Consider the following 14,707-nt stretch of genomic DNA (forward strand, 5'->3'; position numbering starts at 1 on the left):
AGGCGAGTCTTCTTCATAATAACCTACTCAGAGATAATGATGTAAAAGACTCCCCCGTCTGTGGCGGCGGCTGGTTGATGGGTCCGGAAATCTCTTGAAGGTGAATCCAAGCAAGATAAACGGTGCGGAGAGGAGGCGCGGGGCTGGGCTCAGAGCGGCGGCGGCGGCGGCGGCGGCGGCTCCACTCCCTCTGCTCCCACCCTCCCACCATGCGGGGCCGCGGCCCATGGTGAGCCCCAGCAGCCAGCACCATCGGCTGGAGACGAAAAAGAAAAAGAAGAGGAGGCGGCGAGCGCGGGGGAAGGCGAAAAAGAAAAAGAAAGAAGGGGAGAGGGCTGCCGGCAACACCGGGACCGACGCGCGCACCAGCTCCGGAGCCCGGCTCGCGCGCGTCTGTGGGGCCGCCTGACTCCCGAGCCGAGGCGGCGGCAGCGGGTGCGGAGGGCCCGGGCTGCACGCCGGCACCGGACCATGGAGCGCGGGCTGCACCTCGGCGCGGCGGCCGCGGGTGAAGAGGACCTCTTCCTTCACAAGAGCCTGAGCGCCTCCACCGCCAAGCGCTTGGAGGCGGCTTTCCGCTCCACGCCCCCGGGCATGGACCTGTCCCTAGCGCCGCCGCCTCGGGAACGCCCGGCGTCCTCCTCCTCGTCGCCCCTAGGCTGCTTCGAGCCGGCTGACCCCGAGGGGGCAGGGCTGCTGCTGCCGCCGCCTGGAGGAGGTGGCGGAGGTGCGGGAGGTGGCGGCGGCGGGGTGAGTGTCCCCGGGCTGCTCGTGGGCTCAGCCGGCGTTGGGGGCGACCCTAGCTTAAGCAGCCTGCCGGCTGGGGCCGCCCTATGCCTCAAATACGGCGAGAGCGCGAGCCGCGGCTCGATGGCCGAGAGCAGCGGCGGAGAGCAGAGCCCCGACGACGACAGCGACGGCCGCTGCGAGCTGGTGCTCCGGGCCGGAGGCACCGACCCGCGGGCATCCCCAGGCGCCGGAGGTGGCAGCTCCAAGGCGGCAGAGGGCTGCTCCAACGCCCACCTCCACGGAGGCGCCAGTGTCCCCCCGGGGGGCCCCGGCGGCGGCGGGGGTAGCAGCAGCGGTGGCGGTGGCGGCGGCAGCAGCAGCAGCAGCAAGAAATCCAAAGAGCAAAAAGCACTGCGGCTCAATATCAACGCCCGGGAGCGCCGGAGGATGCACGACCTGAACGACGCGCTGGACGAGCTGCGTGCGGTGATCCCCTACGCGCACAGCCCCTCAGTGCGGAAGCTGTCCAAGATCGCCACGCTACTGCTAGCCAAGAACTATATCCTCATGCAGGCTCAGGCCCTGGAAGAGATGAGGCGCCTTGTCGCCTACCTCAATCAGGGCCAGGCCATCTCGGCCGCCTCCCTACCCAGCTCCGCGGCGGCGGCAGCGGCAGCCGCTGCTCTGCACCCAGCACTCGGCGCCTACGAGCAAGCGGCTGGCTACCCGTTTAGCGCTGGGCTACCCCCAGCCGCCTCCTGCCCGGAGAAGTGCGCCCTGTTCAACAGCGTCTCCTCCAGCCTCTGCAAACAGTGCACGGAGAAGCCTTAAACACACCCCCGAAAAACACAAGACCGACCCAAATGCTAGAGGAAAGCGAAAAGCTGCTCCCCACCCCTTTTATTTTGGTCCTCTCGTAGTTGTGAAACACTTGCTGAGCAAACAAAGCAGAGGCAAGAACTGAGAAGTATCAGAGACAAACGGGACTTTTAGCCTTGACATCCCCAGAATCTCGGTCTTTGGGGTGGGGAGGGAGGGAGGAGGGAGGTGGAGTTGGGATGGAGTATGGATGTCTATTTTTTTTTTTTTTCTCAGAAAAGTGGCAACTTTGGTGGCAGCCTAGACCTCAAGGAAGCAAAGACTTCCTTAAAGGTGAAAAATAAGTTGAGAAATAGTGCTTGGTTATTAAGCGTTGAGAGTATTGAATGGCAAAATACTAATCCTACTAATAATTGTGAATTTGGCTAGTGCTGAAGGGGAGAGAAGGAGTCCAGGCTTGGGAGACAAATCAGAAAGGGCACTTGAAAATAAATTTTGATTCTGAGCCAGGAGAAAAACTTGAAATGTAGACTTATTTAAGTGGGGGGAAAACAGAGAGAGACATGTTGCTATGAAAGACTTGTATTTTTTATTGTCTCTGAACTTTAATCCTGTGAAAATGCTCAAAGTTCTGGCGAGAGTGATATAAAAGCAAACTGACTGGCTGAAAGAATTGCATTTAAAAATATTTATGTGCACCTTGTTACTTTCTACTCTGCAATGATGTATTAACAATTCATGGTATTTATTTGTTATTCTTCAATGACCCTTCCACATCAACAGTATTTATCATGTGTTAAGGTCATGGGTCTTATGTGCAGATTTTTTTAATGCCTCTAAAATTCTGTTTTATAGATTAACTTATACTGTGTGCCAAGTGTTAAAAGGTTTATTTGCCAACAAGTATGAAGAGAAATATTGATGTATCTGAGCTGCTTAGGTTTATGAAAGGTCACCTGGATATTTTCAGTTGCATCATCCCTGTATTTAAATTGAGCTTTAATAAATTGCTTCAGTCCAAAAATTACAGGAAAGGTGTATTCTTAATTGATGAATGAATTGATCTCTTTTTTTGAAAGGGGACTTATTTGCATTCCAAAAGGGAAAAAAAACATCACAGCAATAGATCCTATAAGTAAAAACATACTAAGCAAATATTTTTTTTCCAGGCTATGCTGTGCTTTTTTTTTTTAAGAGGTCTAATTTAATTGCTTTTAAAATATATGTACATATATAAGTTATTTTAACTGTGGAAAATTATTTAAGTTTAAAGACTGGTTTGTTTTGTCTATGGTGTGAAATCCTTTGTTATTTTTCTAAAAAAAAAATTAAAAAATAAAATAAAACTAAGGAAAAGCAAGAAGCTATTTACCCAAAGTGAGCTTTCAGTTTTAGTTTGCATGGCTGTTTGCCTGCATTGCCATCCTATGAAAATCAAGAAAATCTTTTTTTCTTTTTCTTCTTCTTCTTTTTTTTAATTGAGTCCTGTTATTTTCCACTCCTTGAAGATAAAACAAATTCAGTTTGTCAGGTTGGATGGTGAGTTGGGAGCTGTGATGGATCTGTTGGTGGGTTTGGATGTGTAAAGAATAATATATATTAAATAGGTCAATCAGAATATGACAGCTATGTATGACCATTTGTATGTGTATCTATGTCAGAAAGAATCTTTATTAAAATATTTTGATCAAACATTTTATTATGCTGTGCTTTGTGGAAGGAGCAACACCTCTCTTCTGTGTTACTTTTTGCTTGAAAGGTAACAGAACAGAAAGGAGTTTTCAGAGAAGGTGGAACTAAAATTTTGGCAGGAATGCACAATGAGGAATAGTCCTAGTTTACTTGTTTACCTGTTAAAAGGACAATTGCTAGGCCTGGCCATGCAAAGAGAGGTGAATGGGGTCAGTGGTGGGACCTAGAAGAGGTCCAGAGCTCCTGGCTGCTGGAATGAACTCAGAAGGCCATGCTTTCCCTGGAATTCTTTTCCACTTGAATGACATTGATAACCTTGCCAGAGCCCACCAAAGTGGGTGAAGTTTCTAAAGAGTTTTTATTCAAAATTTCTACTTCCAAATACTTGAAAGCCAAGGAAAAAGAGGGATTTAGATTTTCTGAACAATGAATCTTAATGTGGTTTTCCACTTTTTGTGTGTGTGTGTTAAAAGAGTCAATTGGCTAGGTTGAATTACATGTGTCAACAAATGCCCATAGAGATTTCCAGAGCTTACTGTAGGTGTTGCTGGTTAAAGAGATTTTTTTTTTTTTTTATATTTGGATTGGTTTGGACCTGTATGCTACTGAAGGTTGAAGGATAATCTTGTATTTGGACCTCTATATTGCTCTCAAATGTAGAAGGTGTGATTTGTATTGTAGTAGAGGTTATAGAGTTGGTGGTGATGGTGGTGGTGATATGGTGTTAATAAGTCATGGTGTTTCCTCTGTAGCCAGTAATGTTAAATGCATTTTTGTCTGTGTAGCCTCAGCTCATAAAGATATCCCTAAATGCCATCAAACTTAGTGGGGGGTGAGGGAGGATATTTTCTGCTCCACTTGCCATCAAAGAAGATTAATCAGAACCTGTAACTTTTCAGAAAACATAACAGCAAAGGGCCTTGAAGCTGGAGCCCTCCCAGTCTGGGAGTGGGGGTAGAGAGAGGGAAGAGAACAGGGCAGCCCCCAGGCAGGAGAAGAACGTCTCTTAGCATTTACCAGACAAAGCCTGGGTGCATCTAATTATGATTATTAAAACAATTTCCATGACGATGTCTAATATTATGTTAATTTGAAAACAACTGTGTATGAAAACTGTCGACTATAATACCTAAATTCATTTAATGAAACACATCGTTAAGGCAATTAAACCTCCTGGATGTGATTAAGAAACATAATTACGACACTGTTCTGCGCCATAATTGGGTGTCTTTAATCAAGGGGTAAAGTGATCAGCAACACAGCCATTAGTTTGTATTGTTCTGGCCCTGCTGTCCATCATTCTGATTAGGAATTAACCACAGCCACCACCAGTCGGATTTTTTTTTTCCTTTTGCATATTAACATTGTAGGGGACACACTTGCTGCAAGATTTACTGCTTAATATTTCTCATTATTAAAAGGCCTCCTTGAAATACTTCCTCTACAACCTCTGTACTGTTCGAGTATTATTAGGAATTGGGCAGAATAAGAAACCTTGAAATTCAGAAGGAAAAAAAAAAGAAATACTTACCCTTTAATCACTCAGCCTCCAGGTTTAGTCCTGAAGAGACTTGAAATGGATGGGGGTGGGAGCAAGAGAGGTAATTTGAAAATACGTTGAAATGTCAGATGAATAAGCAACTATTAAATGTACCAGAATTAATGATGTTTATTTTCATTTTAATAATTTCAGACCAATCAACCTCCTTTCTATACCTAAGAGTTTCAGCATGTGGTTGTAGGAATAGTGTGGGATATCTGAAAGAACAGAAGGTCTTCCAATTTAATTATGTGGCTCTCCCTACCCTAACCCCAACCTTTTCAAAATTTATGCTGCAGCAGTTTTTGGAGAAAAAACGGTGGTTGGAGTGAGAACGTTTTCACCCTCCCGACAAAACACCTGAGGCCGCATTTCTTCTGAGGTTTGAGCCCTGAATTTCCGCTTGATCTGGAGAGTTTGGGCCCTACTTCTCTGGGCTGGGCCCCAGATGTGAGCACAGTTTGGGCAGCTGGATCAAGACTGGGTGACTGAACACCAGGGGGTCCAGTGTGTTCTTGACGGAAGAACAAGTGCCCTTGGGCCAGAGCAGGCAGTCAGGCCCTTAAGACTTGGAGAGTGGCAGAGCATAGAGGTTCGCAGGGGAGACTGCTCTGGCACCCACCGCGCCTGGGGACACTTCTACCAGGCGCACCTCGGCGGGCCAATCCCTCAGTTTGGGTTCCTTAGGGAACTAGGAGTGGGCAGATGAATCCCAGGGAAAACTTAAGTTTCACTTGGCTTTTTAGACCCACTTTGAGTCTCTGGTCAGCTTGACACTGGACACAGAACCTGCAGCTTTTCATTTACCCAGGACCAACAAATGATCATCTTCAAAAAGCTCTCTAGTTACCCCCTCCTCCGCTCTTCGCGTGGTGCGTCTGTGAGCGCGCGCGCCCGTGCGCGCGCTTTGCAGTGCGCTCTGGACTGCAACTGGCAACCCCTCCAAGACCCTGTTTTAAACCGAAATTCTTCCTCTCGTCGCCCCACCACCCATCCTCACAGCCGACAGTCCCCTAGGGAAGACCGAGTCTCGCGGAGTTTCCTTTTTCCACGCACTCTTGGTCACCGCCGCCAGAACCGAACCTTTCTAGGCGACCCCGACCCTGCGATTGCTCCAGGAAGTGGCATTGACTTTTCCAATGTAATGACTTATGAAAGATATAATCATGTGTTAAATTGAATCCTCCGTTTAACTGTTAATGGTGTGCTCTGGGCACATTTACGTATTAGATGCTATGGTAACTAATTACCACTAGGAAAAAGGATAATACACTTCCCAGACTTTGAAAAATAATGATGGGAGTTCACTTCCCGGCTCGCAGCACATTGTGGCGGCTCTGCCCGGCGGAGCGAGGGAAGAGAGTGGAGATCCGAAAGTGTGCTCCTGGAACGCGGGAGGTAATGAATCCTGGTCAGGCGAGGCTTCTCAAGTCAAACCTTTAATGAAAATGAGATTCAGCTGGGGAATGGGGGGGGCGGGGGTGGGGCATCAACTACACAAAGATGCCTCTACACCAAATTTAACTGCAAAACATTAACATCAGAAACAAATGAGTTTTCTTTTCATTAAAATGCCGATCAGACTAAATTATCCACGTGCCAAGAAACTTTACATCAATGAACAATTTTTGTTGTTGTTGTTGTTTTGTGGGCAAAATAATCCAGCCTGTCTCCTGTGAGCTCAGCGTTGGCATTTGTAACTCGAAAGTCCCAGTATTTGCCAAGCCAAGTGAGCTGCAGGTTGATTTCAGCCCAGCCTTTTAAATCAAACTTCAGGCACAGTACGAGGGAAAATCAGGAGACAACAACTTCAGTTGAGGAGTAGAAACAGCTTTCGGGGTGACAGTCTTTTCCGCCGGTCCCTATCTCTATGGCTCTTCCCGTCTCTCCGTGGGTTTACTAGAACCACGGTGCTGTGCGGAATAATCAGGAACTTGTTGGGTCCCAGGATCTGGGCAAGTGTTTGTGCTGGGCGCCCGGGCCCAGGTGGAGGAGGGAGACAGCGGCCTTCAAGTGGGCCTGCTAGCCCCGAGTAGCAGATAAATTGAAAGAGGCCCACCACAGGCATGCCCATCACACTGTTTTTCTCTCTGCGGACCAGATCTGCCGCCGCAGGGCACCCCTTCTTCCTAGGCTTCTCTTACGCTGGAATTTCGGGCCACCTCCTGCTGGCGCAATAGCTGTCCACCCTCCAAGTTCCATGGACAAAACGCGAACTTGAGGGGGGCTCTGCCTAGAACTCTTTACCGGTAGTATTATTAAGGTTAGGCTGTTCTCTGAACCCCGCATCAGGGTGGGTTCAAGCACACCTGTCAGGTTTCTAAAGAGCAGGAGCTGTCACTCCGGACCCGGGAGTTCTGCTGAAGTGCTCCAGGTTAAAACCCCCAAACAACTCTTGATCTCCCACACGGCAGGAAATATTCTTTGCTGGTCTTCCCTGAAGTTTGATTAGGTTAAATTCAGACACTTTGTCTAACTTACTAGCCTTAATATGATCCAGAAGAGTTTTCTGTGCTGTTGCTGCAAAATAATCAGGTACCCTTGAATGTGTGTGTGTGTGTGTGTGTGTGTGTGTGTGTGTGTGTGTGAGAGAGAGAGAGAGAGAGAGAGAGAGAGAGAGAGAGAGAGAGAGAGAGAGAGAGAGACTGAGACTCACTTTTCTTTGCTTCCCTTCTTCAGTGTTCCCTAATTTGGGCAATACAGTAACAGATTAGAGAACTCTGGAAGAGAAATGACTGGGTTGGGAAGGTTAGACTGCAAAAAGAAAGAGAAATTTTACAGTTACCCCTTCTCCCCCTTGCTACTTAGATGATGGACAAACCTATCTTACAAGTCACCAGGATGCTTTGATGAGGAGTTGAATTTAATTATGCACAATGTGATATCCTTCTCCTTCCAAGCTTGGGAAAGAGTTAATTCTTTCCCAAAGACCATAGTTGCCCTTGTCTTCTCAACCTGATTCAGAGATGCAATAAAATATGAAGCAAATTTATGATCTGTTTCAAGCATTTTATTGCTGTATTTTTAAATTCATATATGCACATATAAGAACTATGATCTGTGAATAATTTGAAATGCTATAGTAGAATGATACATTTCAGATAAAACACAACCATATCTTTATATAATTGTCTCAAATTAAAATAAAAAAGAAAAATAGATTTCTAATGTGGACCAAACTGAAAAACTAATGACAGCCATAAACTGCTAACCAACCATAAATTAACATCTTCATCAAATGCTAAAATGGTATCAGTGGTTATATAAAGCAATTATTATTTCTCCTTATAAGTTTTAGAATAAAGTTCAGGGATATTTAAAGGATCCATTATTTACAAATGTTTCTCAATCTTAGAGATTTCATTTTTTATTAGGAGGATGGTCACAACTCAAATCTGCTGTTAATAGAGGTGTTTAGAGATGAGAATTTAAACATAAAAAAATGTTTCATGGCCTAATCTCCTTTTATACATTTATTCTGCTTTGGAAATTACTAAAGAATTTCAAGCAAGGATTTTTCTGTTGAGTATCCTCATCTACTCTTTAAAAAGAGAAGATAAATAGTATCTTCTTCTGTGAGAGACTCTGATTATGTACCTAAGTAGTTAAAACATTAAATCATGCATTGCTGATTCAAGTAAGTGCAGCTACATTTGCCATGTACGGTTTCTTTGCAGAATTATGGTCAAAATTCAGATGCTACTCTGAGCCTATGCCCTTCATTTGAGAGGAAAAGACATGTATTTATTGAATCCCAATGAATCAGGGAGTGGGGTCAATACATACATACCTGGGTCTTGGAGAAGCATCAGGCATACATTTAAAGTATAGGTTTCTCAAAAGGGGTTTTTAAAAACAATCTATAATTATTCAACAAATTAATCTCTTTGAACAACTTAGAAAATTGTTTTTTTTTTTTATGAAAGCAAAACTAATTATTTGAACTATGGAGGATATGGGTGGCCCACATCCTCACGTTATCTCTGTTACTCAGGTGTTATTTGTTGCCCTACAAGATAGTTATGGTCAATTATCTTTGAAAGTCAAGGATTTATGAAGATCTTCAACTTGTTAAGTCCTGGGATCTTTCCTTAGTTTTAACTTTTTGTCAATATTGTTTCATCTTCTCTAAAGATGAAAACCTTTTATAACTTTTCTGTAAATATAAATTTGTTAAAGGTTTTAAAAAATGAGCATCTAATTGTACAACATGGAGAAAGTATTACTACATGTATACTATTAACTTCATCAAAAATTTAAAAGTGATTTCAAATACTTTAAAAAATATTCCATCTAAGGTATAAAACAAAGACACTTATAAAACTTTATACTGCTTAATTCTTAGACTTGTGGGATTGAAGCACTTTTCACTTAAAAAAATTAACAATAAAGCAAAATGTTTTTGTTATCTATCAGGTAATATGATATACATTTTATGTTAACTACAATGGCTAACTCTTAGAAGTAACAGTTATTTGGAGTAAGTGTTCCCTTATAAGCAAATAAAAAATCTACAACTAGTGCATGCTTCCTACTTACAGATGTTTAAATGTGACTCAATAATGAATCACTAGATAGTAATACCTTTACCTGTTATTTCCATTTCTCTAGTTTTCCTATAAGCACAAATTGCTGTAAGAGATATAAAAATGCTTCAAGATTTTATCTCTATGTATTTTCTGTGTAGACTGCAAAATATCATGTCTCACCTTATAAAAATCAACACATTTAGGAGTTGAGGACATAAACTATACTTTAATTAATAATAATAAACAATATCAAATTCTTTTTTCAAAGTCCAGCATAACTATCAGTATTTTGCATCTATATCTTGAATAAAAAATGCACATTACTCACATGATCATGACTAAATCCAGAAAGTTCTGCAAATTTTTATTTATTGTCTTATTAAATAAAATTGAAAGTAAAGATAATGACTTCACAGATTGCCCACTTAATGGACAATTTACCCTTGTTGCTAAATAAATAATATTGAAGTGACTACTTCAAATGAATAGGAGGACCTTCCAGCAGAGATTAGCTCCTATTACCTGCTCACAGAAGTGCCTTCTAACAGAACTCTCACTGTGCGATGTGAGTTTATGTAAAATGTTAGTGACTCACACAAATGTTCTTTAGAAAAGTCAAGTGTCCCAGTGAAATACTATAGGTACAGTTGCTAAAAGAGCCACATTTCATTATTTCACATTCACGTTTTCATCAACTGTATTGTATTACACACTTTATGATTTGCATTTCAGTTTTATGAATAAATTGAATACTGTCCAAATATCACTCAGCTTTATTCATTATCTGTGATAAAGTGAAGAAAACTGCAGAAGACAAAAAGATCACATCTAATGAGATCTCCCATTTCCTGTTGTTTTTGTATGTCTCTTTCTCCACAGAATAATAGTGAGTATTAAGAAAGGTAGCTCAGCCAGCTAAAAATAAACATTATGAAACTTGGTAATATTTTTTGGATCTGTTTTTACCTCACATATAAACAACAATGTTAAAATACAATGAAAAATATTCTGACTATAAAATGCATTTTAAAGACAGCAGCATCATTTTCCAAATAATTTGCTATTTGTAATAAAATCTTCTGTCACCCAATTTATTCCTAGTAGGGAAATAAGGAGACATAGTCATTAATCTGTGAGTCAAAAGTTGATTTATTGAATTTCTGTTGTAAATAAAAGAACACTAAATATTACATTTGCAAAATAATTGTATTTCTTGCTTAACATTTTAAGTTTACTTTCCTATGATCCACACATATGCCATTTTAAAAATCAAAAGATAATAGTAAACAAATATATCAGGACTATTGCTTTTTATAATTCACAGCACTTTTCTAAAAAACATTTAAAAACATAACCATGGCCAAATTATCACCTATTTAAGACTGCTGAATTGGTTTTTTTTCACCAATTATATTTAACATACCCTAGAAAGTAATAAAAACAAAATAAACGTTTAAGCTAAAATGTTCAAACCTCAATGATCAATGATTTAGAATTACACTCTGCAGTAGAGTAAGTAATAATTGCTTTAGATAAACACTACTGTTTTATGAGACTGCTCATTTTAATTTAAAATAATGCTATAGGGAATGTAATCTTCGCATGCTTTTTCTTAATTGAGTATGTGAATATAAATACCTAATAATGCAGTTCAAGTAAAAAATAGTTTGGCAAATTTAACAGGTTAAAAAAGTGCACATTTTAAGGGCATGAGATAAATAATTATTGACATTCTTTCATACTGAGATCAAAACCTTGATAAACTTTGTGCTTTAGTCTTTGATGGGTTTCAAGACTCCATTATTAAATTAGAAGATGCTTAACGGAAATATTACTAAAATCATTTTTTTAAATAAAATAAGCACAAATAACCATGTAAATTTTGAGCATGGAAGTTCCTTTGCCTTAGACACGTGACTCAAAACTTAAAGACAAAATGGATGTGATAGGATGAAGTGTGCCAGGGAAGATAAAACCAGGGAGACCAAAGTTCACACATACTTTCCCTATCAGCAATCCTGAGTTAGTGATAAATGGCTTTAAGGAAAATATCCTTCAGGGCATTTACCTTCCTCTAACCAGATGACGGCTTCATTATTATTGGTCAGTGATATAAAATGATAACTTGATTATTATTTATTTCCTTTAAAACTAAGGTGAAGCTGTAAAAATAAAAAGATGGATTTTTATAATATATAAAATAATTTCAAAAACTTTTGGAGCCTCACTGGCCATTTGGTTTTGTTATTCAATTGGATAATTGAATGCATAGTGTCATATCTAGATTAGAGGAAATGCCCAATGCTTGATTGAATAAAGGAATAATGAATTAATTAATGACCAGAAAATTATTCCCTCTACCATAATGATTTTTAAAAGGCACAACATTTTTAAGTATCTCTGTTAAAGTTTGTAATTGTATGTAGCATTGTATTTTTCAAAATAAGTTCATGCATATAACTATGCTTAATTGTTACAATTAAACCAAAATGTCAAAAGGTCTCATTATTGTTATTATTATTTTTTGCTAATGAGAACACTGAAGTAATGAGAGGCAAAGCAACTTGTTGATGATAACAAATTAATTATGACACAACTAGAATACATGTCTTTTTGCTTATTGCTTCATGACATTTTTTTTTCTATTCATAAACACTTTAGTAACTGGATTTAAATCTATCATATGACTCTCTTGCTTTGTTTTGGTTTTACTGTCCATTCCTTTTATATAATCTTTTCTCTGCCATCTTGATTTTTACTTTCTATTCTAGATTCCTTTATATACTTCTATGTATTATTAGAAATTAGAATGCAATATTTTTTTGTATTTCCTCTACTACAACATCATGAAAGTATACTACTAAGTTGAATTTGAGAATATGGAAGTTTCAGGGGAAAAAATATGAAGGTTTCCACTTCAGGACAGATGGTGGACTAGATGCCCTAGTACAATAGTACAAAGTGAATGAAGTATGCTTTGTGGCAGGTAGGAGATAAAGTCCAGGGCTGGAGCTGGGCTCAAGTGTGTGTGTGTGTGTGTGTGTGTGTGTGTGTGTGTGTGTGTGTGTGTGTGTGTAATTCAAGACTCTGCAGAGCCAACGCACTTAGTAGGTAAACAGAAAAATACTTTGCAGAGCAAGACTGTGGATATATTTGCCTGTCTCAGCCTTGCGTCTGGGTGAAACGAACAAGCAAATGTCTCTTCTGTCTATTCCTAATCATGGGGTTATATTCTACCTGACTTAGGGCTAGAATTCACAACACCTGTGTCATGCTTTGCTCCTCCCAAATTCTCAAGCTGAAAATTTCAATCGATCTGAGTTTGATGGTAACATCAGCATTTGGACAAAAGCAATAACACATTTTCTCTGGAGGAATAAACTTTAAAAGCTTGGGTCTTAAAATAAAAATTTCCAGAGATAAAATTCCAAGGAACATGAGCTTGGTAATTAAGCTATCCCAAGTAAGTTAAAGAAAAATAAACTAGAGAATCAAACACACAAAACACCAATGAATTGGCAATATTAGATACAGAATACAAAGTATGTTTGCTTAATACAGTTAAAGAAATGAAAGAGCATTGAGTATATGATGAAAGAACAAGGTATTATGAAATAAAGAACAAAAGAGAATTATCAGACTAGAAAAAATGTAACTATTAAACTTAGTAAAGGCAATCGAATGGAGAACTTAAAGGTTTACAACTGGACTCAAAATCAACCGTGGAGACCCCACAGATGGGGAAGGGACAGATGGATCTAAGGATAGAGCAAACAAATTTGGAATGTCTTGGGGAGAGCGCAGACTGTCACAGACTAAATGTGTGTGTGAGGTGGGCCAGTTGGAGAAGAGTTTGTAGAAGCCCAGAGCTGAGGGTTGCTGGGCATAGTAGGAGGATGGGGCGAAAGAGTTTTGAAGTTCTGCTTTGGCATCTCTCCCACATTCATTGTCTCACTGAACATAGGATCAATCACTGAGTGAACACATCATTAAAATATAGTGAGTGCAATCGGGGGAGGCTGCGACAGAAGGATTTTGAGTTCATGATCAGCCTCAGCAACTTAGTGAGACCCTGTTTCAAAAAATAAAAAGGGCTGGGGATGTGGCTTAGTGGCAAGACAAATACTTGGGTTCAATCCCCAGTAGCAAAATGAAACAAAGCAAAACACACTGAATGTACATTATGGAATACTATGGTGCACTTAACTGCAATAGAGTAAATGTGAATATATTTTTGAAACCACAAGCCTTTATACAAAAGTTGAGAAGGATATTATTTATAGAGAATGTATTTATGTAAGTTAAAAATATGCCCAAGATATTTACAAATATAAAAGTATACACATAAAAAGGTACACACTAAACACTTTAGAATGCTTGTCTGAGATGAGGGAGGTATGATAAAATGGAATAAATAAAGCCAGAAGGGTGTTGCTTAGACCAACTATAATTGTATACCATGAACTAAAGAGTATAAGAAGTATGATTACCCAAACCTGTAAACCTGAGGTTTAAATATAAAAGAAGAAACAAACTCAATATATGGGTTAACGACCAGATTAGATATACTATATGGAAAAGAAACTAGAAATCTAAAGAAATTATCTCAAATGTAAGAGAAGAAAAATGTGGGGAGAAAAGGCTACACAACCTAGAAGACACAGTGAGAAGATGTAGTATAGCATCTGAGAGGGGTGATCAAGAGAGGGTGGCCGAGTAATACTTCCTACATGAAATACCTCCTTCTCATATTCAAGAAGCAGCATGAGGCATGAAAGAGGCTAAGAACATCAAAAGCAAACAGAAGAAGTCCAAGTGGTCATAGTTAAGAGGTGAGCAGTCGAGTAACCGTTAGCCCCTCAAAAACAAGAACAGAAGCCTCAGGAACATGCGACATCTTCAAAGTTCTATGAGGAAATTACTATCAGTTTATGTTTGTGCATCCAGCAACACCAACAACTTTTCAAGAATGAGGACATTTAGCAATCCCACTTCTGGCTGTTCTGAAATCAGTTTGTTGAAGAGAGATCTGTACTCCTATATTCACTGCAGTACTACTGACAATAGCCAAGACAGGGAATCACCCTATGGATTCATCAAAAGACAAACAGATAAAGAGCATATATAGTATTTTATCATGTACAATGAGGTATATGCCCATGATAAAATACTATTCAGCCTTAAAAAAGAAGGAAATCCTGGCATTTGTGAGAACATGGATGAAAGTGAAGAACCTTGTGCTAAGTGAAATAAAGCCAGGCATAGAAAGACAAATACCACATGTTCTCAATTATATATAGAATCTAAAATAATCAAACTCACAGAAGCAGAGAACAGAATTGTAGCTACAGAGGCTGAGGGTGGGGAGAATGGGGAGACAATGGTCAAAGGCTGCAAA

At 40.4% G+C, this 14,707-nt stretch overlaps 1 protein-coding gene across 1 annotated transcript; it reads left to right on the forward strand.

The window, feature by feature from the left end:
* The first annotated feature begins 471 nt into the window (after positions 1-471).
* Positions 472-1,560, forward strand: Bhlhe22 (basic helix-loop-helix family member e22). The gene has a single exon (XM_026390812.2). It carries the CDS (start codon positions 472-474, stop codon positions 1,558-1,560), a length of 1,089 nt encoding a protein of 362 aa, XP_026246597.2.
* The last annotated feature ends 13,147 nt before the right edge of the window (positions 1,561-14,707 follow it).

The sequence above is a fragment of the Urocitellus parryii genome, chromosome 7, assembly GCF_045843805.1.
Source record: "Urocitellus parryii isolate mUroPar1 chromosome 7, mUroPar1.hap1, whole genome shotgun sequence".
NCBI lineage: Eukaryota > Metazoa > Chordata > Mammalia > Rodentia > Sciuridae > Urocitellus > Urocitellus parryii.